General features: G+C 36.1%; 2 protein-coding genes and 1 pseudogene across 3 annotated transcripts in view; all 3 read right to left on the reverse strand.

Moving 5' to 3' along the window:
• Nucleotides 1–3,268: 3,268 nt before the first annotated feature.
• LOC114515849 lies at nucleotides 3,269–4,166 on the reverse strand (annotated as a pseudogene).
• A 530-nt stretch (nucleotides 4,167–4,696) lies between these two features.
• The window catches only part of LOC114515850, a 39,327-nt gene continuing 18,405 nt past the window's right edge, over nucleotides 4,697–25,618 (reverse strand). The window contains exons 2-10 of the mRNA XM_028535172.1: nucleotides 7,518–7,665; nucleotides 7,285–7,406; nucleotides 6,987–7,195; nucleotides 6,438–6,630; nucleotides 6,164–6,258; nucleotides 5,699–5,771; nucleotides 5,307–5,504; nucleotides 4,870–5,004; nucleotides 4,697–4,723 (exon numbers count right to left, since the gene is read on the reverse strand). Coding sequence (XP_028390973.1) covers nucleotides 4,697–4,723; nucleotides 4,870–5,004; nucleotides 5,307–5,504; nucleotides 5,699–5,771; nucleotides 6,164–6,258; nucleotides 6,438–6,630; nucleotides 6,987–7,195; nucleotides 7,285–7,406; nucleotides 7,518–7,530 — 1,065 coding nt within the window. The 5' untranslated portion in view covers nucleotides 7,531–7,665. The remainder of the gene's footprint in view (nucleotides 4,724–4,869; nucleotides 5,005–5,306; nucleotides 5,505–5,698; nucleotides 5,772–6,163; nucleotides 6,259–6,437; nucleotides 6,631–6,986; nucleotides 7,196–7,284; nucleotides 7,407–7,517; nucleotides 7,666–25,618) is intronic.
• LOC114516308 overlaps nucleotides 9,016–25,618 on the reverse strand; it is a 47,297-nt gene continuing 30,694 nt past the window's right edge. Inside the window, exons 1-16 of one of the 2 annotated variants that reach the window (XM_028535741.1) lie at nucleotides 22,957–23,125; nucleotides 16,250–16,317; nucleotides 15,759–15,857; nucleotides 14,968–15,049; nucleotides 14,679–14,826; nucleotides 14,447–14,568; nucleotides 14,160–14,368; nucleotides 13,719–13,911; nucleotides 13,459–13,553; nucleotides 12,972–13,044; nucleotides 12,539–12,763; nucleotides 12,360–12,398; nucleotides 12,079–12,213; nucleotides 11,005–11,107; nucleotides 10,534–10,908; nucleotides 9,016–9,714 (exon numbers count right to left, since the gene is read on the reverse strand). In XM_028535741.1, the coding sequence (XP_028391542.1) occupies nucleotides 9,452–9,714; nucleotides 10,534–10,908; nucleotides 11,005–11,107; nucleotides 12,079–12,213; nucleotides 12,360–12,398; nucleotides 12,539–12,763; nucleotides 12,972–13,044; nucleotides 13,459–13,553; nucleotides 13,719–13,911; nucleotides 14,160–14,368; nucleotides 14,447–14,568; nucleotides 14,679–14,826; nucleotides 14,968–15,049; nucleotides 15,759–15,763 (2,067 nt within the window). In that variant the 5' untranslated portion in view covers nucleotides 15,764–15,857; nucleotides 16,250–16,317; nucleotides 22,957–23,125 and the 3' untranslated portion in view covers nucleotides 9,016–9,451. Of the gene's footprint in view, nucleotides 9,715–10,533; nucleotides 10,909–11,004; nucleotides 11,108–12,078; nucleotides 12,214–12,359; nucleotides 12,399–12,538; nucleotides 12,764–12,971; nucleotides 13,045–13,458; nucleotides 13,554–13,718; nucleotides 13,912–14,159; nucleotides 14,369–14,446; nucleotides 14,569–14,678; nucleotides 14,827–14,967; nucleotides 15,050–15,758; nucleotides 15,858–16,249; nucleotides 16,318–22,956; nucleotides 23,126–25,618 lie in introns of those variants that run through there. The other variant, XM_028535740.1, reaches the window with a different exon arrangement.

A 25,618-nucleotide genomic window follows, 5' to 3' on the forward strand; every position in this document is an offset into this window, starting at 1 on the left:
ATGTCACCAACTGTCCACGATGACCATTGTCGGTGATCACTGGAGAATAAAGTGCCTTGCTAGTTTGTATAAATTTTCGTCGTCACCGACCACAAACATTTCATCGCCGACTGTCTGCGACATACGAGCACCAGGCCTAAATACGTGTAAGATGCATTTTTAGAAATGTTGCTTTTTTATACACACCTTATCGCAGCTTGCCTTCAACTTTGTCTTCGTTTCTGCTGAGAGTACTTGCTGTTTTGAACTGCGTTAGTAAGAAAGTGAGATTTTATATCGTACATTCAGTGGGAGAATATAATACGTATTTCTCTGATTTTCTACATTTGTTGAGTTAATTTATTCACGAGAAGGTATATCAAAACAGCGATTTTCGGAGGAGTTTCGTTCATGAATTAGACCGTTGCATTACATGCCACAAATGGGGCTATAGTGCAAACTATGTATGGATTGAAACTTTTAAACTGACCTTGTTTGTCAGATTTGTAAAGAAAGTAAGATAAACAAAGAGTTGTTTGCTTATGTGAAATACAAGACTAGAAAGAAATATGAATATCGGGGCTTACTAACTTATTGAAATCGGTCCACTTATTAGCCTGGATCTCATTTTTATGGAATGATTAAAATGTTTGACTTCTGAGTGTTCGCTGGTATTTTTGCTTTAAATAGCTGGGATTAGACGCAATACTACCATAAGCTCTAGAATATATATTTTTTGTGCCCGACTCAATATTAGAAGAGGGGCAAGAGCCTTGGATCGTTTTTTCAATTCGATCTTTAGGAGAGGCACAGACACATAACTCTGTATAGGATTTCGCAATGCACTTGGAATTGTCGCTAGTTTATATATAGGGCAGATCATATACTATATTTTTCGGCATTTCTGAAATAAACCCTATTTAAAGGTTATCTTATATTTTTTGCTGAAATTAGGGCTATATGTGACTCCAAACTAATTTACGGCATCAAATTCGCGGGAACGGGAATTTGGAATAAAAAATGAATGTCGAATACGGATTCAGGGACCGAGTTGGGACTTAAAGTGGACTATAATTGAGGCTGTTGGAGAATGCATACTTATCGTTCTTATAAGTCTAGCAGTTGCTGGTTGATTTAAGTGCGAAAGGTAAATACATATCTAATGAAAGTTGGAAACGTTTCAACCTGCTTTTTTATGCTGTGTGAGCGCGAATAGCATTTTTATAGATTAATTTTTGACGATTTATGACCAGACAGTCATCGCCGTCATATCACCATATATCTGATTAAAGCAAGAACGCTCTAGAACAAATCTTTTGCGTTATATAAATACACAGATGTTCTTTGTTGTACAGAAAACCCTAAAACTGCAGCAACGCTGTATAGGAGTTTTTAATTTCCATGCCATGTTAATAGTAGTAATATATAATCTTACCTGATACCAAACTAAACAATGACAATTAAGTTTCCAGATAAAAATGAACGCGATGAGCCAAGCAACTCGTATGCGACTAAACGAATGTTTGAAGCCGATTAAATTGACTCTTGATGTTTACGAATCGATCTTTGCAAGACTCGCGATATAAAGTTTCGTGAAATTGCATTTCTGTTGATGATTTGGAGTGATGACATGCAGTACACTGATGAACAATTGGAATGTTTCTAAAAACCGTTCTCTAAAGCAGTTCCCGGTGCAAGTATCTATATCCATACATTTGGCTATGCAGTAGAAGCGATAAACAAGTATAAAAACAAGTAAAATAAATACGGGATCGATTGCCGGTGTAGCTACCGAGTTTGCTTTATTCAAATTTAAACTGTCAATGAAGGAGACTTATCGTAAGAAGAACAGTCTGGCGATAGTTGTATATTGTATTATTTATATTACAAGATGTTGAAAGCGCAAAAACAGCTCAACTGGATTATTATAATGAGGTAGAGTAAGAAGAAAGCATAATTGTATTTGATAATCTACTGTTGAGAGAAATATCGCAGTATAAAGCCTGGTTCTGATATGTCACCAACTGTAGACGATGACCATTGTCGGTGATCACTGGACAATAAAGTACCTTTTGTATAAATTTTCGTCGTCACCGACCACAAAACAATTCATCGCCGACTGTCTGCGACTTACGAGAAGCAGGCCTAAGTACGTGGAAGATGAATTTTTAGAAATGTTGCTTTTTCATACACACCTTATCGCAGCTTGCCTTCAACTTCGTCTCCGTTTCTGCTAAGAGTACTTGCTGTTTTGAACTTCGTTAGTAGAAAAGTGAAACTTTGGATCGTACATTCATGCAGTGGGAGGTTATAATATACGTTTTCTCTGATTTTCCACATTTGTTGAGCTAATTTATTCTCGAGAAGGTATATCCACACAGCGATTTTTGGAGAGGCTTCGTTCGTGAATTATATCAGTAAAGCATGCCACAAACGGTGTTATAGTGCTATTCGAAAAATATGTATGGATTGAAACTTTTAAACTAACCTTGTTTGTCAGATTTTTTACCGGGAAGTAAGACAAACTATTTCAACGTGCTTAATTGCAAACTGGCGTTTTCTAAAGATATTTATAAGAAGTTTGCGTTATGACGTAATGTCCAGCCAGTTGGAACATCAGAAAATGCTTTAATTTTTGTTGCAAACTTCGTCACATCGCAGGCCTCTTATATATTTTATATAGGTCTTATGTGTTTCTATTATATCTTATATATATTTTATTTAGGTCTGGATCTATTGTTTAATTGAATCAGTCGCTACTTTTGCGGCAGTGTCCCACAGTGTATCTCGCAGAATGCCACCTCTTATGATGGCTGAAATGCGACTTTAACCAACATGCAATTTCAAACGTATAACATATATCATATGCAATATTTATTAATTAATATAAATAAACTTATATTACCTAATTAATTAATTAATTAAATAAGAAGTGCACCATTAATTCATTCCGGTATTGGAGCATATTTTACACAAATCACAGAATAACCAATCAGGGATAAAATTACCTTACTATAATTTGGATTCAAAAACAAAAGGTTCAACTGTTTCGTGCAAACGTCCGATACGTCTTCAACATTAATTAGTGTTTTATATCCTACTTGACATTAATTATTTTATCAAAGTAGTGTGACAATATTAATTGTTTCGGACATTAGAGCATATTTTTGACGGACTAAAATCGCATGATAACCAATCGAAAATAAATTTATATTTATGTTTAAGATGCAGAAAAAATCCCCAAACTTATATTCTTGCCAGTAACTTCAATTATGTCCCTGCCTTAACCTCAAAACTGGCTTGGACGAATTTTCATCTCCGTTTTTTTCATTGAAAAATAGTGCCAACCAGACCAGTTTATTCCGGTGCCGTCAGTCTGACCTGCACCCAGGTACACGCCAATGAGGTTGGAAGAATAACAGGTCTTGTACCACCAAGCTCTTTTGTACTTAGTAGCACAATTATCACTATCAACATCATTGTCACTATCCTTGGTAGTGAACTGCATCTGGTTCTGATAAGCGAGGGAGTCGCCTGCGTCACCTATTAGGAATATAATTAAACTGACTTATCTGCGAGTAAACTCAGTAAAGTCTCTTAACCTTGGTTTAATTAACAAAGGAAGTTCAACATCGTTAATGACAAAAGGTGGAATAACTTTGAGGTGTAATAAACTTGTTAAATTTGAAAAATTCAATCATGTATTTTTTGTGCCCTGAAAATACCACAGAAGCGCTCAGTTGTTTTTGCGTACATGGTTCTTGCAACCTGACAGTTTTATCAAAACAATAATTAAAACGAAAACCAGGCATATAAATATGGTAAAATCAAAACTGGGCCGGTTGTATCAAACTCTTTAAATGCATTTTGCATAGTTAAATCCTAGTGAACCCAGAAATACACGACTCTGATTCGCCAATTCTTTTTTTAACTACATGCAGTTAAAAGTTAACTAGTCTGTTATACAACTGGCCCCTGGTGGTGGTGTTTTAGGAATAAAAAACGTATATCGATGAAATATGGTATAATAATTTTGAACTTTCATAATTATGTGTATGGTAAATAACACACCAAGCAGGGTGTGTTTTACCTGAATAACTGCCAACATTCAATCTGTATTTGTCTGATTCATCAGCCACACTAAATGTTCCATATTTAGCGTAACCTTCCGCGCCATTGAAATCCATCAAATCAATTCTTAGAACATTTTGGCCAGATTTGTGCAAACGATGTATTTTATCAAGGCCCAACCAGAACTCGCCGTTAAGATCACCAAAGCCCGCTTTATAGTCTGACCATCCAAGGTAGAAATTTTGACTTCCATCTTGTCTTCTTTGAAACACGGTCCAGCCACTCCTGTCTCTGTTCATATCACAATAGACTCGGAAGGATCCTAAACCATCAGGATTTATGGTATAAACACCATCATGTCTCATTCCGCACTTATAATAATTGGCGCAACTGGCTGCATGAGTTTGAATACAAGCTTCTAGAAAATTAGAGGAAAGCACTCCATCAACCCCGTGTAATGATATAACATACGCATATTAATGATATAACATACACATTCATAATTTGTATTATCTGTACCGAACCTTTTGTTTCAAAATTCCGAGTCAAGTTGTCCAAACGAGCCGTAAGTTTCTCAAGTGCAGAATTGAGCTATAAACAACAAAAAGCTTAAATCTTATTATATAGTAAAATTGAAACGGTGATTTTATTTCTTTTTGAATAATACTAAAACCTGGGTAAGTTATTAAGTAAATAATAATAATGCGTTGTATGAATGTGCAGTATTGTTACTATGGAATATAAGAAAAAATATTTATAAGGTCTTGCTTGTATAAGAATATTAAAACATAGAGATGGCTCCTAAATATTATAACATACCTTTTCCTCTTCTGCAATCGCATTCCATTTTTCATTTGAATGTAGATAAAGTTTTTGAGTGTCTTTTCGAAATTTTAATACTCCTGGGACTGCTGGAGTTTTACTAACAGTCCCATTATCAGGAACAACTATAATCTGAAATAGAAATGGGAAATTATAAAAAATCTTTCATGAAAGGAAGCTGAGATCGAAAAGGGTAGATAACCGATAGCAGTGACTTGAAATGAAATAGGAATATTTCCGTATGATGTTATTACTTACTCCATCATTCAAAAGCGGCTCGACCCTAAGCTTAAAGGAAGTAATTAGTAATACATTTACGAGAAAAGACCACTTAAGTGACATGCAATGTTCGAATACACACTCTAATTGCAAGAATCGATCATCTTTACTACGGGAAGGGAAGCAAAGTTCTCGGGGTCAGCGTTGTGACCAACCAACTTGTACCAGACCTTGTCTCCGTTCGCTTCAGAAACTTTATAATCCATGCATTTGTTCCAAACTTTCTTTGAAGAAGATGATCTCACCCAGAACCATGAATAAACATTCTTCATCAAAGTTGCGCCAGATTTTGCCTTAAAATCGGTGCCACAGAGATCTTCTGTGCTTTCTGCTGGAGTTAAACAACTGCAGAACTAAAAGATTACGCATATATGTACTCAACATGTTATTCATATTTAGAGGTCTGGGTTTGACGCCATACAGTGGGATCCTAGGCGAAATTCATAGCCGGGCTGATTCAAAGATGCAAACTTATCCTAGATATATGCATGATTTAGAAAACTTAAAAGCTACAAAGTCTGGAATAACAATAGCGATATTGACCTACCACACCTTTATCACAGCCGATAAATGCAGTTGAATTACGACTGATTCCAGATGTTTCCCTGACGACACTGTAGCTGTAATAGGGAAAATGGGAAAATCACTATAAATATTCTGAAACATTATCCGTCTCCGTTTTGTTGGTTATTTCTTCATGCGATTTCGACTTAAGTTAACATTACTACTGCACAATATACTCCATTCTATAAAGACACTTCAAACCGTTATAGACTACAGCAGCTATTTCGAGTTTTTTAAATAATGTTATGATAAAACAAACGTCTTGATAGCACGTTTTTTAAAAAGCAATATATACGGAATAAACCATGCCGTTTAATTCAACAACGTTTTAGGACCGTAGAATAAGGGGGTGCAATATTCCTTTTGATAGGGTATTGCACCGCAGACCCGGATGTAAATAAGATACGACTGATACATAAAAGTGTCGGTCCTTACTGAGTTATTATACCTGAAAGATCCTGACGAGTCAGTTTGAATAGGAAATTGTGAGTGAAAAGCAAAACCTTGGGGACATTCTTTTTCGAAGCATTCGTTCATCATTGTCTTAAAAAATTGGAAATGAAATTCATTTGTTTTTCTTAGGAACTATGCATTGTAAAGAAAGTATTGCTCGTTTCGTTTAACTTTGAAGCAATGCAGTATGCCAATACAGTCAACAAAAGGTTCGTCGAACAAGCATAAAACTCTAAACAGGACAATGAACAACAACTTAAAATACCAACCCATCCAATTTTTAGAAAAGAATGTTGATGTGTTCCAAACTGTGAGCAGCGAAATTTTGTCGCGACAATTTTCTCAGTCCGGAGATCTTTGACATAAGCGATGTCACCAATGCCTGGTGATGTTGCTCCACAACCCCCCTGATTAACAATCATGATATTTTTAAGAGGCCGAGTATTTCGCAGTCTGTAGGACCTGCAAAGATAAGGAATCATTTTAGGGAAGAATATATTTAACACCATATTTCGATTTAGGAAGATGTTTGGAGTGCATAGATGTTGAGTTACAGGAATATTAAGTCAAGCGATGGGACAAGCTAGTCTCTTAGATTGCCAGATTCCTTATGAGGGTGGTATGTGAGTCAAGCATTTTGAGATTTGGTTTTAGATTTTCAACAGACAATAAAATTAATTTTAATTCTTTTTACCAGTGAGCATTTGCGTCAGGTGTTTAGTGATTTTTTTATGTAACCGGTGTGGCATGTGAACCGAAGAGTTTCCTTTATTCTTAGATCTTAGATTTTCCAAACAAAAAATTATTTGTCTTTTTACCAGTGAGCATTTGTCTTAGCCAAGTTTTCCGTGGTTGATATTTGTATTCTGAAATCAAGAACTGGAGCGTCACCGAGATCACTGGACCACTGAGATTCACCAAATGGATCAACTGTTGTGTTTTTGGATGGAACTTTCCATGTTACAGAACTGTTGAGTTTACCAATCAGCGCAAATCCTCCTCCATCTGTTATCATGTCACAATAGACCTGCGGTAAAGAAAGCAATTAGGAGTGGGACTAGAAAAGCAATTAGGATCGAATTATAAATAAGACTAATGATAAATTCGATCACCAACCCTCTTGGGAACACCCCGATTGAAATTTATGTAATAAAATCCGTCTCGATGTTCCCAATTCTTATTCAAAATATCCGTGCAGTCGTAGCCGGGGTTAAAATATTCGCGAGACGGACTGGAACCTACAATGGAAACGTATGTTCATATTAGTGGTCTGAACAACTACACAAAACAAAAAAGTGTCGAGAATTAAATTCTGGGACTTTTAGAACACATTTCACATAGAACTTTACCGTCCGTTGTCATCCAAGCATAAACTCCATTTTCTTCCTTGCAAATTAACAGTTTATCACTGTTTGAACGATCTTTGATCAATTTTAACAAACCACGTTCCTTCTTGCTACACGAGCCAGGATCATAACCTGTTTGAATGTCCACACTCTGGTAAAATACATCAAGAATTAAAATTGGTTTAACGCGGAGGAGAGTATCGGTAAATACTTTGAAGTTCTCTTGTTTAGTTAATGTCATAGTTAAGCAAAGTATAATGTTAACATTGAAATCATCTGACCTTAATTTCAGGTGAAACAAAAGAGATCCGTGAGATCAGGATAGTGATTGTCAGCAGTTTAAAGCAAACTGACATGTTCAGCGCGCTAGAACAGAAAGTTGTTTGCGTAGTGAAAAACGATAAGAAGAAGATATTATTAAATGATAATCCGGATTTACAAAAATCGTATATATACTTATTAATCTGGGTCCCGAGAGCTATTTATGAAATGATGGATACGAGTGACCTCTGATGTCAGGCTTATATCTTATATGCGTCCTATCCAATATGATTACATGAAAGCCGTATATTTTCCACTGCGTGGAATATGCAATTTCCTTCTTTTTTTTAAATCCTGTCCGGGTCAAAAACTATTTAAAGTAAAGAGTAGAATTTTTTCACCACGTATAGATCTGCAACATCGATCGCTGGATGATTGGACGCGCTTACCCGCGTATTATAAATTGTCATAATCATTTGATGACAATGTGTCGTTTTCACAGACTTGGTGGCCGGAAAAAACTCTTTCAGCGGAAAGAGCAGCTTTCGTCTAGATTTTAGCAGATACAGGCACGCTCGCTTAGCCTCATCTTTCAACTAACGTAATAAATAACATCCGGTGAATTAAACTAGCAACCTGCGCTGAATTGCAATACGATTTGTTATAACAATAGTTGAACCCTTCAGAAGGTCAGAACATGTTAGAACATGAAAAAAATGCTGAAAAATACACTTCATTATTAGCCCAATAAATTATGTTATCAATACCTGTCGACATACCCACGATTTCTGAAATAAACTCTTAATTCTTATGACTGAAGATATTATAGAAATAGAATTTTATATTATTTTGTTGCTTAAACGAATGTCGTCGGAATTTTTATGATTGAATAAGAAAATCACGACATTGGTAAATGTATTATATGGTGTAGTTTCATACGCAATTACGGATAAATATTTATATGACAGCGACATTCAACTTACCAGATATAAAGCTTCTGAAATAACGCGGTTAGCGTCCAAACTGTGTTTTGTGCCCTGACTTGTGAAAGATCTTAATTCAGATTAACCTTGCATGACGCTTCGAAAACGTACACTCCCGATCTCTTACGTTGACTGATCACATTATACGGGAAGTGGTCAAATTATATGAGATGTTTCTGAAGCCTTTGTTAGTGGCAGTGCACGCGGTGCCGGACTGCTGCTGTCCAAACGGCCAAACGTATTATTGCACGCTATAATTTATTCATTTATTATAATTACCATCACTAAAGGCGTCCGCACGTCCGGCCGTAGTGTTAACAAACGCTCCGCATATATTTCCTAAAATATCAAGAACTTTCAGAATATTTGACACGCTTTTAGTTCGCTATACTTTTACCTGAATATGAGAGAGAGTTTATTACAAAACATCAGAAATTTGATCAATTTTGAAACAAGTAGATTGTACACTACTCATTGTCATGAGCAGAACCAAGGTGCAGAAGCCACTGTAAAGCCTGTTTTCCACTTCAACCGTATCGTAGCGTAACGTAGCATAACGTAATGACTTAAACAATGAGATACGCTACGTTTCGCTACGATACGGTTGAGGTGGAAACCAGGCCTAACCTGCCTTTAAAATTATTTAAATAATGATTTAAAATACAGCGTTCTTGGTGATAAAGGTGTTTTATCTTAAAACTGGCTTGGACGAATTTTCATCTCCGCCTTTTTAAATGACTGCCATGACCTTTTCCAATGGAACCAGCTTATTCCTTTGGAATTACTCTGACCTTCACCCAGGTACAGGCCATTGAGGTTTGAAAAGTGACAGGCTTTGTACCACCAAGCTCCTTTCCTGAGCGTAGCGCAATTAACACCATTCGAAGCATCATTGTCACTATCTTTGGTAGTGAACTTCATTCGATTGTGATAAGCAAGAGAATCACCTGCGGTACCTTTCAAGAATATAATAAAAAATTCTCAATGAATAGCATTTAAAAATAGAAAGTAAACTTTTGAAATTTTCTATAACCCTATTTAAATTCAAATGGGCCCTTCTGGAAAGTAATTCGTCTTTGCTACTAGACCTCGTTCCAAAATCTTAATAGGGAATCTGCATCTTAGGCAAATAAGACTAAGATGGAAGGTTCAAGTGGGTAAAAATATCTTTACTGAGCATCTGATCAAAACCTCGCAGGCAAAACCTTGGAGGTTTTTCAGTCACGGATCATTCATAATGATTCTGCTTTTAGTGGCCTGATCATTTTGTTGCATGCCCGACATGTAATATGAAATGCAAAACATTTAAAACCATTCTTATTTATGATTTTTTCGTTTACTAATCAAATGAACCCGCGAAAATCATCTGCTCAGCTCAGGTATGCTATTAACACATGTTCAATTGCTGCTGAACCTATAGCTGCCTTTTCTGCAACCGCCCAATTTCCAGTTTGAATAAGAGTGCATTTGCATGCCTCCGTTTCTCCTATCGTTATTGACGAAAGGTGTTAAAACCTTGCACACGATCGTATGAAATAGAATCCAATAAATGAAATTTATTTTATGAATCGCTCGGTTATTTATGCCAGCATGCATACTTACAACCTGCTCGTATTTTGGTCATGAAAATGATTGAAACAAAAGCCGTGGAAAAATATGCTCAATGCAAAACTTTGGTGTTATTACGGCTCCTATATACTTAGTCTTTAGTTGATTATAAACAAGTACTTGATATTTTTGTTGGCTGTATTATTTTTACAAAGAGTGTGATTTACCTGAAAAACTGCCAATATTCAATCTGTATTTGTCTGATTCATCAGCCACACTAAACGTTCCATATTTAGCGTAAATTTCCGCGCCATCGAAATCCATCAAATCTACTCTTAGAACATTTTGACCAGATTTGGACAAACGATGTATCTTATCAAGGCCCAACCAGAACTCGCCGTTAAAATCGCCAAAGCCTGCTTTATAGTCTGACCATCCAAGGTAGAAATTTTGACTTCCATCTTGTCTTCTTTGAAACACGGTCCAGCCATCCCCGTCTGTGCTCATATCACATCTGACTTGAAACGATCCCAGGCCATCGGGATCTATTGTGTAGACTCCGTCGATTCTTGCTCCGGCTCGATACAAACTAGCGCAACTCGCTGTCAAAATTAGAAAAATATCTGCAATTAGGATGCACCATAGCATCGTAATTGCATTTGTATTTAAGGTCACGTTATACATTTAGTCATTAGAACCTCTTCTTATTTCCACTGTATGATTCAACTTATCCAAACGTGATGTAAGTTTAGCGACGGTAGCATTGACTTGTTGAGTAAGTTTGCCAATGGCGGAGTTAAGCTATAAACGACAAAAGTGAATTTGGTTCATATCAATTAAGGTGATTTTTTGAGTGCAGGTTATTCGAATAATAAAGTTCCATGAGTGTTCAACCTTGAAAACATCAAAACTGTGCAAAATGTTCAAGGACTAAATGTCAGATGTTATTTATCAGACTAACTTGAATTGAGGGGGATTCGGCGAAATATTTCCCGAAATGATGATATTTCCCGAGGACTTCGAGGGAAAATATCATTATTTTCAGTGGGTGCGTGTAGTCCTCGCGAGACGTCGCTTGAGATAAATTATAATCTAATATCACAGTGTGATAAATTTAATGTCCAGTGGCGTAGCCAGCCTGACGATTTTGTCCCGCTATGTAAATTTCGAGTTATTATAATAATTCATGTCTTTAGAAATCTATTGTTTTCACAGTCAGTGAACACAAAAATATTAGCATAGCGGGACAAATCGACAGGCTGCATGGCTACGCTACTGTTAATGTCACAAGCCTGGCTCGGAAATAGGAGGCTGGGATGCAATACCACGAAAAATCTCTTGGTCACATGGTAGAAATAATGTTTTTTGATTGGCCAATTTGAATTTGAAGTATAATATTAGTACTTATTCTTCGAATATTTATGCAGCGAATATATTGGCGTTTTGCAGCCGACTTTCCAAGTTGATCGGTTATGTCTTTGCAAAACGACATACCAAGCTCATATACTATAACTGTAAACTATATATATTTTAATGACAGCAAATACGGAATAAACAAAGACACTTAATTGTTAATACACTTGGAGGATTATCGATTATATATCGTTCTTTCTTTTTGATCGCTTTATTTTGTAAAGTGTTTTCCCATTCAAATTTCGCGCATCGCATAACTGACAATACCATCCAACGGCCACAACACCCGGGCGGAATTAGTACCCTCGCGTGGCGCTTCGCACGTGCTTGAGGTTATAAATTATAAATATTACGACTACCTTTTTCTCTTCTGCAATCGCATTCCATCTTTCATTTGATCTTACATAAAGTTTTTGATTGTCCTTTTGAAATTTTAATATTCCTGAGACGGCTGGAATTTTACTAACACTTCCATTATCAGGAACAACTATAATCTAAGACAAAAATGGTATATTCAAAAATTCTTTTATAAGAGGAAAGTAAGGTACAATAGAAAGCACAACTATATTTGATTATTTAAAATTAGATCGGAATGGACCAGAGCATGGAATTGTTACTATTATATCATGTTATTACTTACTCCATCATTTAACAGCGGCTCGTTTGTGGAACAACGACCCTAAAAGGAAGTATTACATAATCACTTGCAACGCCCACATTTAAATGCCTCCAAAAAATACACATTCTAATTACAATGAATATAATTATAAGTCAGTTATCTCTGCCACGGACAAGGAAGCAATGTTCGTGCTGACTTACTCTCTTAGGGACAACGTTTTGACCAACCAACTTGTACCAGACCTCGTCTCCGTTAGTTTCAGAAACTTTATAATCCATGCATTTGTTCCAAACTTTCTTTGGAGAAGATGTCCTCACCCAGAACCATGAATAAACATTCTTTATCAAAGTTGCTCCAGGTTTCGCCTTACAATCTGTGCCACAGAGATCTTCTGTGCTGTCTGGTGGACTAAAACAACTGCAGCACTAAAATTCAGATTTATTCCTTAAAATCAGTGAAATACAGGCACATACGGTTTCAAAATTTATGCATAATTAGAAGTCTGAGATTATACGCCTATACGAAGTTCGAATGCTTGTTTAAAGATGCAAACTTATTCTAGATATATGGATGATCCCGGGAATTTAAAGCCTAGGTACAAAGTCTGGAGTGACAATAGCTCTATTGACCTACCATTCCTTTATCACAACCGATAAATGCAGATGAATTGTGACTGATTCCAGATGTTTCGCTCACCACACTGTAGCTGTAATATATATGTAGAAATTTTCTTTCTACATATTCCGGCATGCGATTTCAACTCTAGTTAACTTCTCCCCCTGCACATTCTATTGTATTCTATGGAGGCACTTATTGACCGTCATTGACTACACCAGCAATTTTAAAATTTTAAATGATGCTGCGATGTCAGTAAAACAAACCTCTTGATATTACGTTTCTCAAAAAGACAATATAAACTGAATACATCATCGCTTACAAAAATGTGTAAGGACAGTTGAGCAAAGGGGGGGGGGGGTACAATTTTCCTTTTGAATGGATAAATTTTAGAAAATTAAAGTTTCATAAGAGCACGGTACCCCTCATTCCCCTCCCTACATCTCGTTCCCAAATTGAAATAAGATACGCCAAGTACATCCTAGTGTTAGTGCTTAGTTTATACCTGAAAGATCCTGACGAGTCAGTTTGAATAGGATATACAGGGTGGAAAGCAAAACCTTGTGGACATTGTTTTTCGAAGCATTCATTAATCATTGCCTTAAATTGAATGGAAAATGTATTTATTTAGCGTCTTTCAGGGATTAAGCAAGCAAAATATGCTTTGTTCGTTTCGTTTAACATTAGAAATCAAGGCATGCCAACAAATGTCCAACACTCTTAAAACTATAAAAAGGAAAATGAACAACAACTTAACAAACTAACCCATCCAGATTTTAGAAAAAAATGTCGAAATGTTCCAAATTGTGAGCAGCGAAATTTTGTTGCAACAATTTTCTCAGTCCGGAGATCTTTGACATAAGCGATGTCACCAATGCCTGGTGATGTTGGTCCACAACCCCCCTGATTAACAATCATGATATTTTTGAGAGGACGAATATTTCGCAGTCTGTAGGACCTGCAAAGATGTGAAGTGTAAATATATTTTACAATTGACACAAGAACAATAGAAAAAACTGATCTTAGACTACCATAAATAGTTTTAAATACGCAAATGTTGAGTTACTGAATTATTGACTCAAGATTAAGTCATGAGGATGATTTTTTGATCCCCTGAGTGCAGGTGTTCCTTAGTCAATAACTCAAATACTTGGGAATTTGTTCTCAAATTTTCAACAGACAATGACTTATTCCTATTCTTATTACCAGTGAGCATTTGTCTTAGCCAAGTTTTCCGTTGTTGATATTTGTATTCTGAAATCAAGAACTGGAGCGTCACCGAGATCACTGGACCACTGAGATTCACCAAATGGATCAACTGTTGTGTTTTTGGATGGAACTTTCCATGTCACGGAACTGTTGAGTTTACCAATCAGCGCAAATCCCCCTCCATCTGTTGTCATGTCACAATAGACCTGCGATAAAAGGTAGTTAGGAATGGGCAGGCGCTAGCACTGCTTCATGATAAAAAGTCCAATGATAAATTCACCAACCCTCTTGGGAGCAGCTCGATTCAAATTTATCCAATAAAAACCATCTCGAGACTCAAAATTCTTATTCAAAATATCCGTACAGTCGTATCCAGGATTGAAATATTCGCCAGAGGGACTGGAACCTAGAAACGAAGTGGATATTCAGTTTGGCGGTTCGAAAAACTAAACATAGTTTCTGCGATTGGCAGACAATTCCGCGCCTTTTAGAACACATTACACATGGAGCAAGTACCGTCCGTTGTTTTCCAAGCATAAATTCCATTTTGTTCCTTGCAAATTAACAGTTTATCATTGTTTGAACGATCTTTGATTAGTTTTAACAAACCACGTTCCTTCTTGCTACACGAGCCAGGATCATAACCTGTTTGAATGTCCACAATCTGTCAAGATACATCAACAAATTCATTTTGATTTCGCTTGGACGATTCGAGAGAAACAACTTTGTTTAGTGAATTAAATTGAAAGAAAATATGATGAAAAAATAACAAATAATTAAATAAATAACCTCGAGATTATCTGACCTTTTTTTCAGGAGAAACAAATGAGATCCATGAGATCAGGACATTAATTACCAGCAGTTTAAAACGAAGCATGTTTATTGCGCTATAAGAGAAAGTTGTTTTCGTACGATAAAAAACAAGAAAAAATACTCTTATAGGTTTACAAGTTTTGATATGAAAATCAGTAGAAATATTACTCCAGTTCCAAGTAATGTTATGTCTTATCTTTACCATACACTAAATGGCAAAACACTGCCGGTTTACTATATAGATAGTTAAACCATAGAACCGAGGTCACTCAGGTCAGGACATGCTAGAGCATGCATACAAGACTTAAAAATACTGTGTTCCCTATAACATTAGGTTTTCACAATGAAATGAATGAATTTATAGTTATAATGGCGGTTGCATGGTTTTAAATATTTTGATGCACAACACAACACAATATGCGTTATGATTTCTCATCAAATACACTCAAATACCAAATATTTATCTTATCAATATGTGTTGAATTAATTCGGAAGCAAGTTCTGTGTTATATTTACGGCTGAAACGGATGTCGTTAAATAAGCAAAACTATATACTATATACAACGCACAATTTATTTTTCTGAAACGTTTTGTTAGTAATGGGATTGCAACGGAGATTTTCGACGATGAACAACAAAAACGCTCTAAAACAATGATTACAAGTCTATTTCGACTGCGTCATATAAATATCACAAACATTCGCTACACAATACACATGCATTAATTTGCCGTCTTAGCCGTCGTAGTCTTTTCCGTGAAAATCAAAGTAGAATGTAAACTTACCTCATATCACATTCAATGACTTTAATTCCCACAAAACGCTTCTGAAACAGACGCGGCTAACTAAACTGTTTCCGACCTTACAAGTGAGTGATAAAAGATCTGAAAAATAATTCAAAAATCTATGACATTCTGAAAAAATTACATTCCGATCTGTCATCTCGATGATTATAATGTTTCATTTAATTAATGGCACCATTACCAGAAGCTTCGATCATTATTATTCATGCCATTAGATAGATACAGATAGTTTAATATTTCGTAAACCTGCAATTACAAGGACTAAAATTACGTGGCGAGAATAATCTAAAAAGTAGCTAAACATTCCCTACGCTCAACATTCTCATACTTAAGGCGTCTTTAGGGGTCGAGAGTGGGAAATATCTCTTATAGACCACTTTTCAACCAATATTAAGGACCTTCAGATACACAAAATCTACGACATGAAATCAGCCTTTAGTGTTAGGAACCCAGTTTGAATTAGTTTTACATACCTTCTAAATTTTGCTGACCTTCTAATCTTTACCAAAAGGAGTCGATAATTTTTATTCCTGTTGTGCAACTGTGGAAATGAAGACGGTATTACTTTACGTCGGTGTTGTAGATTTGGCGTATCTTCTTATTAATTAATCAGAATTTGAGTTAATACGCCGTGTCCTTTTTATTTTTCACTATACAGATCGTCATTTTAATGATTTTGATGTGATAATTTTTTGGAATGAAAATCAAATTAAACACGAATGCGCAATATTCCAAATCTTTTAAATTTTTAATCAAATATCTTTGAGTAAAGCTGAAGTATGAGGTTGAATCAATTAAGATTTGTAGCACTTCACTCGACTTTTACAGGGTGAGTTTCTACAGGGTGTCCTAAAAAAAAGTCCCCTCTATTGAAATCAAGCCTTTGTTATAATCTGCATGATTGCGTTATTGATATTATACAGGGTGAGTAAAAAAAAACTGACACCTTTGAAATTCAAATTAGCTGCGAACTAATGGCTGGAATTTGACAATTCCCATGTACAATCAGCAAAAACGATTTGATAATACTGTTCTTTTGTATTTACAGAGCTTAGAATGCATTTTAACTCCCAATATGAACAAACTTTATGTCTTAGGTTAATTAATATGATATGCTTCGTATACCTATGAAATATTTTAAGCAACTTCTGTCACATTACAGCCGCTATGCGACTAATTTGAATTTCAAAGTGTCCGTTTTTTTTACTCATCCTGTATATGATAACCCCAATTGAAAGCAAGACGCTTTATTTGAATGCCTCGAGATCGACCTAATAACTATGCTATTTACAAACTACTGCGTTGTTCATGCATTAAAATTCCAACAAAAGCTTCATTTCAATAGGGGGGACTTTTTTGGGGGAAACCCATTGTATTTCAAATTTACGCCCCCAAATTAAATCATTTCTAAATCCAAGTGCCATTAACAATGAATAAGCGCAGTCAACCATTGCTCGTGCCACTTTGGAATTTCGAAGCCGAGTCTAAGGCCCAGATTATACAGGGTGTATAAAAAAAAGGAGACTTTTAGAAATCAAGCTATTGTTAAAATTTGAATGCTTTTTCAATTGCATTTGCACATATGCTAAACCGTAGTGCGGTAAATATTGATGGCATGCATGCATACATTAGAAAAAGGAGACCTTGAGAAAATGAATTGACGTTTGTACACAAGATTGTCTGCTCCTGGGAATTTGAAAATAACTTTAATAGCATAAGGAAAAATAACGACCCAAAAATATTCAAATGACTAAGCACAAACGACTAAGCACAAAAGCGATAACAGTATGCGTGGTAAATTGCTTTAGCTGTTCCTTCAAAACATGAACAAATCATTTGTTCATTAATTTTCAACACTGCGTGCGAGCATTAGGGCTGTTCACATGCGTTAGAATTGACCTTCAATCCGGAATGGCTCAGCATCCCATTTTACAAACTCTGCCTATTAAAATGTTTACATGAATCAGGAATGAATTACAACTTGATCCGAAGCAGATTCACTTGACATTTCGATCCGGATTGAAAATTACTGATAAATTGAACATCAAAAGAACTGAATGTCATGGACCATGACCTCAAACGTGGCCTCCATTTCTCTCAACACAAACTACCGTATGCTTGTGCATATCGCGAACTGCTTTTCTGATGACGGCAGGCTGGGTATAAGTTAAGACTACAAAAACTCTTTGCTCCGAAGTCAGTTGAACCATTTTTGTTCTGGTAGTGTGCTTCGTCATTTGAATATTTTTGGGTCCCTATTTTTCCTTATGCTATTAAAGTTATTTTCAAATTCCCAGGAGCAGACAATCTTGTGTACAAACGTCAATTCATTTTCTAATGTATGCATGCATGCCATCAATATTTAACGCACTACGGTTCAGCATATGTGCAAATGCAATTGAAAAAGCATTCAAATTTTAACAATAGCTTGATTTCTAAAAGTCTCCTGTTTTTTGATACACCCTGTATGTCGCATTTTCGTCGCGTCGAATGCAATTCAAACAATAGATAATGAGATGGTTCACCTGATTGATTAAGCTTCATTGCCATCTCATTATCTATTGTTTGAATTGCATTCGACGCGACCAAAAAGCGACGTATAACCTAGGCCTAAAACACTAACGAGGATTTGAAATAGCTTATCACACACACATTAGAAGATATTCATATTATTGAAGCTGTGAGTAGGGATTTAGGGTTTTCAATCAAGCGAATTCGCGTGAATGACAAAGGAAGGAAATAGAGCCGTTGTTGTTCGGACTAGATTTAGTATTCGTTCGCCATCGTGTGAGTTAAGGGTGGCTTTTAGCAGCAGAAGAGGAGATTTCGAGATCTTCAAAGCGTGCCATCAAAGCAGTCGTGTGTGCGAACAATCCTTTGGCGTTAAATTTGGAGAATTTGTAAATTTGGACACAGACTTGTGTTCAATGACGGTAGGAACATAAGTTTAAAGTGAGTCACTTATACTGTGATCATATTTTGTTGCTTGAAATCATCGAAGTGTGATTGAATGTTTTTGTAGCTTGAAGTTATTTTTAAACTACAGCTTACTGCATGCGTTTAGAAATAATTCTAAACAAAGCAATTAACTATATTTGTATAATCATTTATTTAACCCACTATTTTTCGGTTGTTTGCTTGAAATTCTTGAAGTAATTGACTGCTGACCTGGACAAAATTAAGTTAGACCAGGAGACATCCTCGTCCCAAGCAGTGTGACCATATATGAATATTTTATTAGCAAACTGACTGCTCATATCATGTTAGGTTGCCCCCTCCTGGAATAAATTTTGTAATTATTAAAATCAAGTGGGTCTGATTTATATACATCCGACCGAATCACGAATCTAGCATAAAACTGCCAAAATCTGGCCACCCTGGACTCCCGTTACTCTCCGCACACGGAGCCCGGCCCTGGGAACGAGAATGACCGGGTGATTGGCCGAAATGCTACGAATAATAATCTCAATATTTGGGCCCAAATATTTAACACAACATGTGTACACATACTCTTTATAATAACAGCAGTGAATATTCTTGTAATTTGGTATGGTGACATCCTCGTGAAATTCTTGACAATTATGAGTCTCTTTCATTGAATTCATTCAAACAATTAAGTCAAAGACACGAAAATAAAAACTCCGAACAACCGTGCTAAATTTATTTGTAGCGGAGACATATTGTAGCATTTTGGCAATCGTCACTTTGTATATAATGCATGAATATATATATTAAGCTTAGGATTTGCATGATTTTGAAATATTTTTAGATTTTTATTGCATGCGTGTGGAGCACGGCCCTTTGAAAAACAGGTCACTGAAAGGCTACCGTGCATAAATATGTTTAAAAAATAAAATAATAATAATAATAAAAAACATTGAACTATACTCTAAATTAGCTTGTAGGTACACCACGTAAATGTTTAATGCTGCAAAGCTTTCGGTCCATTAACCCGGGCCTTCATCAGGGCAATTATAGATTTCAATAAATTCTCCCATTTTAAGAGAGACGGTATACTTATCACTCGCTAATCATACTCACTTCGCGCATGAGCATATATCTATCTTTTGTCTTCTTAGATGGTTAAAACGCGATAAATTATTAAAATTGACTGTTGAAAATTCATAGATGATGATAACCGTTAGTAGAATATATGATCTTAGTCAGGAATAGGTTTTCAAAAAAGTTCCAAAACTGGTTTTTCACGATCACGCACGATATTTTTCTCGCGAGATGATATTTTTTATCTTGAAAGCGTCTTTCAGGTGAGGGAAAGTAGTCTTAGCTGAAGTCTATATATCGTAAGGTTTAATCGTGGTCTGGTTTTAGAGTTATATTAGGTATAAACATGCACATGTTTCACACGCATGTTTTTCCCACTAAGGAATATATTGATGTATTTAGAGTATAATGTATATTATGCTAATAAAATGCTAATAATATGTCCTAATAATGCCCTGTCCTAATTATATAATGCTGATTATAATGTCCTTATAATGTCCTAATAATATCCTATTAGGAGGACCATTAATTGCGTAATGGACGTAATTGCGTGCAAAAGAAGTGTAGAATGTATGCGCAGAAGAAGATTGATACTTTCTATGGCGCACACTATCGGTTATTGAAAATAATGTATTTCGTTCTCGCAATGCAAGATTCCGGCGAACTTATCAAACGTGACTTAAATAGAAGACTTAAAGCTAAAAATTTAGCAGGATAGTGTTCCTTATATCAAAAATAAAAAGACGAAAGCGTTTTATTTGTCACTTCACCCACGACGCCCCTTCTCAACCAAGAAACACGACCATTAGTCAAACTAAGCACATTTTATATTACGCAGCGCCTTTGGCTACGTCTGCACGATCCAGTAGAATTTAAAAACGCAAAAATATTTCTTCGTTAAAATAGGTTATTTGATCTCGGAAGACACCTTCATGTTTTCCACCTGCGTGTCACATCTGGGATATTAAATTAAAAACAAACATCTACCAAAACCGAAGAAAAAAACAAGAATGAGAACTTTGTTTCGACACACAACAAGCTTGAACTCCTAAATATTCCATCGTAATTATTGCGACCCTGGTTTTTTTAAATGATAGTGATCACCACACAAAGATTAACTTTCACGACCCAACGTTTCGACACTCCGGTCTAGTGTCTTCATCAGGGGTGATCTGATTAATTACTTTCATTTAATAAAACCAGAGTCGCAATAACCGATTATATACCTGGTTGCCGTGAATTCATTAACTTCAATTCGCTCCTAAATATTATTGTTGTCGAGTATCTATTAATTAAATTCATGTCGTGTATAAAAAATGTGTGTAACCATACTCCGACAATTTGGGCATAATTCTCCGCTAATTCTAAAAGGATTGCCGAAGATTTCACTCACGATGAAAATAACTGAGCTAAAGAAGTTAGACTCATTTGACACTAATGTGAGCAATGTAAACTTGAGCAAAAGCCACTAAGACTTGAAACAAGCCTGGTTAATATGGAAGCTTTTTGATACGTGAAGTCATCGTTTTCAAATTTGGGAGTTTACGATCTACGACGCGGTTAGCTCGACGACGCTTGTCAATTATTTTGCTAGAAATTAGCTACGAGAAATTATTATGCTGCCAGGACTTTTAAATATTCATACAAACGTCTCAATTGTGCTAAGAACCTCCGATGTCTAGCTGTTATCGCAGCTTCCTACAAGCTATGAAACCGTTGCTTTCATGTCCTGGAGAGGCTGTGAAAATGCCTGATTTTAAGGCGCGTCGTGAGAATGACAACACTGTCGTGGGACCACAATTTATGCATACCTATGGTCTCGCGTGTGATGTGTCTTTTCCAAGCACGTCGTCAAGCTGCATGGCCGCGTCGTGAATCGTAAAGTCCCTATTTATCCGGCAAAGCCGTCCACACGTATCCACTCAGCCGTCGCTTTTAACTTCCTTTACTCTTGAGAGCGTTTTTAGATTCTTCCCTTTTCAGTGGTCGATAACGCCGGATACGTGTTGACGGTACGGGTGATCGAAAAAATATTCTTGCGTTTTCAAATTCTTCTGGCATCGTATGGACGCGGGACTTTGTTTATACAGGCCTACTGCCCTAGTATAATTTAAATGGATACAAACACAATGTATGGGACACATGTTATTGCAATAATTTAAAAGCACTGTTGAATTTTTATGGCATTTCCGAAACAAACTGTCACGAGACTTCACTGAAGCGATTGTCGTCAAATTTTTAGGCCTGAAATTTTAAGCCGGTCCACGATTACAACCTGATATGACTTACACATTACATGTCGATCGTGAATCTTAAACCGGGCAAGGTTATATAAATAAACAACTGTTCAAAGATCTTAATTCCTTTTCAGACATATCATTTTACGTCTCACACATTCCATTAGAATGTGCCAAAAATATGCAATTTTCTTAGTTTTAATCGTTTTCACACATTACATGCAGTAAATATTTATTAATGGTTTGAACTAATAGCTTGGTACAATTTCATCCGACGTTTACTAATTGCATGCTATCGTATGTTTTATGAGTAGCCTGCAGTGCTGAAATTTTAAAAGCTGCTGTTCGTATCGATGATCATCCTTCTATATTCTTAAGTGACATGCATATCTCTCGCTATTCTTTGATTATATGTCCAATATTTATTTTAATGAGATTAGGTCATCAGGAATACAGCCATAGTTTTCATAACATAATTTATGGTCGTGACATGACCGTCTTTTGTTTCCACTAAATTTTATAACACATCTACATGCATGATAGATTTTAGCCTTTTGAGATATACGAGAGCAGCAATTTAAAGACCCTTAAAGAAGATGTTGCAGCATGAGGTAATCCATGTTGCATGGTCGGGATTGTGGGATTTCAGAACCTAATATAGTTACGTTCCAACCCGAAATATCATTATACATGAGTAGGCGCGAACGACATCTATAGTAATGACGTGTTTCGACTCCTCATGATGATACAGTTGAGATTTTCTATGAATCCCTGGTATCTGAATGAAGCAGGGACGGTCTAAAGCAAATCTACTGCGTTATTGAAGTACAAATGCTGTTGTTCTTTGTTGTCTAACTCCCAGCATGTAGTGCAGCACTAGCAGTTTTCTACTCTTTTCCATGTTATATTTTACTAACATCAAAGCAATGAAATAATTTTACCTGATCGCTGATATCAAATGGAACAATGAGAACGTCCAAGATAAGCCTCTTGAATGAAAGCGGTGTTAAAACTGTGTGTTATAACTATGACTTGTGCCACTGAGTAATCAGAAATCTTCTAAAGAGTCAAATTGATCCTTGATGTAATTGTTTTGGAAACGTACATCTCCGATCGCTGACTCTCGATATAAAGTTTCACGTAATTTCATTTTAGACAATAGGATGGCTGTTAGACGTCGTGTGGTGAAATTGAGTGATGAATATAAATAAATTTAATTGATATGAGGTGTTTCAGTGCTGATAACATCATTAATCTTTTGTAAATCCATTTTGAAATAAGCGAAATGCCGAAATGGAAGGCTCTAGTTACTTGCTAAACATGCGCAGCAGGCGATGCGCAGTAAGAATTGCTCACGTTTTTTAGTCAAAAGAGAGACATCTGGTTGTTAATCTGTGGCTAGGCCTCTTTCGTTTTTTACCTCGTATTTTTCTTTCTAGGTTCAATGAATAACATTATTCTCGCGTTTATTAGATATTCTCAGAGAAAAAATATCCAGAATCGATTAGGAAGACTAAGTCTTGTTTCCCTTCAATTTTTCATTAATTGTAATTTTGTGGCACTGGATCACCTTGCGATGACCTTTATAATTATGCTGAAATAATGATTCGCCTCAGTCTCAGTGAATATGCACTGAGTAAAAATTGTGTAAAATGTGATTTTCTGATGTAGATTTGTTAATTATTAGTAGAGGAACAAATCTCCACAAAGTGATTTTCAGGCGAGCTTCGTTCGTTCGTGAATTATACGTTGTAAGATGCCAAAAACGGGGTCGTACTATTTGCAAAATACTTATGGATTGAAACTGTTAGACTGATCATGACCTCCAACTATTTCGTTAGATTTATATTGGAAAGGAAGACAAACCATAGGCATTTTTTTCGCAACTGGCTGTAAAATCAATTGAAGAGTGGAGGTAAAAATTAAACTTTACTTTCTTGGAAAGAAAGCAACCGCATAGTAATCACCAGATGTCAATTGCGGCCGGGGCCACGTAAAAATAAGGAAGTCGCAGTCATGCTTGCCATTCTGACCTCGTCTGATGGTTCAGAAACCATTCCAATCAGCAGTTTCTAACGTGTAATATACCTTTTAGTTTGGGGCTTTTTACATGATCCCGTTTAGCCGAGATTTAACGAAGCGTGAAATGATTTTGAAGTGTTGAAAGGGGGGGGGTACAAAATGATCCTGGCAGTCGTGTTGTCACCCGAACAATCGCATAACATGTGCTTTTTAGGTTTCATAAAGACTTAAAAATTCAAAAATTGTCCCTTGAATCTTGGATAACCGGACTCAGATGAAAACAGCCCTTAATTATTACGACCGACTAGAATGATAGTTGTAAACAATCACAAATTGATTTGCACGCATTATTCTGTTAACAATTAAAGCAATCAACAAATTTGATGTTTTTGCCAGTGAATATGCGTATGTCCCTGCTAAAGCTAGTCCTTTTCTTTAAACTGGTTAGGACGAATTTTCATCTCTGTCCTTTTCATTGAATAAAGGATGCTAGGGTGCCACCTGTGCCATTTCAGGTACAGGTCTGAGGTTGGAATGATGACAGTTGTTGTACCACCAAGCTCCTTTACAATATGTTGCACAATTGGCTCCATAAACATCATTGTCCTACCCTTGGCAGCGAACTCCGTTTGATTGAGGAAAGTAAGAGAATCAGCTGCGTCACCTTATAAGAAATACAATGAACTCCTCATTGGAGAAATTTAAAGCAAAAAGTAATATATTTTTGCACGGGGAGATGTAAGTTAACTATTTAATTGTTCAAATGTAAAAAACTCGACATGCAGCTGGCATGGCGAAATTGGCGAAATTGCAGGCAAGCTAGTTCTGCGCTCCTTCGTTACCCTGGAAACACACACAAACTTTTTAGTACCAGTACAATCAGTTATCAGTTAGGATTTCAGTTTAAATTGTCTATTTTTTCTCAATCTCAAAATAGCGTTAATACTTATAAGTAAAGCTGTTGTACTGCGAGTGCATTACCACACAGTTGTCCACCATCACTAGCTCTTGTAGTGCTGAACACTTCTTATGATTGTTCAAACTATGGTTTTAATCAACAGTTTTAAAGAATTGATATATATCTATAATATAATTATGGTGTTCTCGTTAACTATCACTAAATAAGTTATTATACCGGGTTTTCATGCATTATTCTGTTTACGATTCAAAAACCCTACAAACGTAACGTTCTTGGAAGCCAATATGTTTATCTCTCCTAAAGCTGGCTTTAATCTTAAAACTGGTTCGGACGAATTTTCATCTCCGTCTTTTTCAGTGAATAATCGTGCCAATAACTCCATACTATCCCAGTGTCATGCATCAGACCCGCATCTAGGTACAGGCCATTGAGGTTGTGCATTAGTCGTTAAGTGCATTAGTCGATAAGTGCATTATTCAACAAGAGTATGACATCGCAATAAAAATGATAAAATGTTCAACGTCTAGTCATTGATATATTAAAGTAACAGAATGAAATTTTCCGCACGTCATGTGTACTGCAGTAATGCAGAGCGAACGCTCCATTGTTCAGAAGACAAAAATGTTGCGGCCTTCTCCTGCTACTCGTGCGTGATTTTGTCT

This window comes from Dendronephthya gigantea, unplaced genomic scaffold (genome assembly GCF_004324835.1).
Source record: "Dendronephthya gigantea isolate DGI-Jeju-01 unplaced genomic scaffold, DenGig_1.0 000005F, whole genome shotgun sequence".
NCBI lineage: Eukaryota > Metazoa > Cnidaria > Anthozoa > Malacalcyonacea > Nephtheidae > Dendronephthya > Dendronephthya gigantea.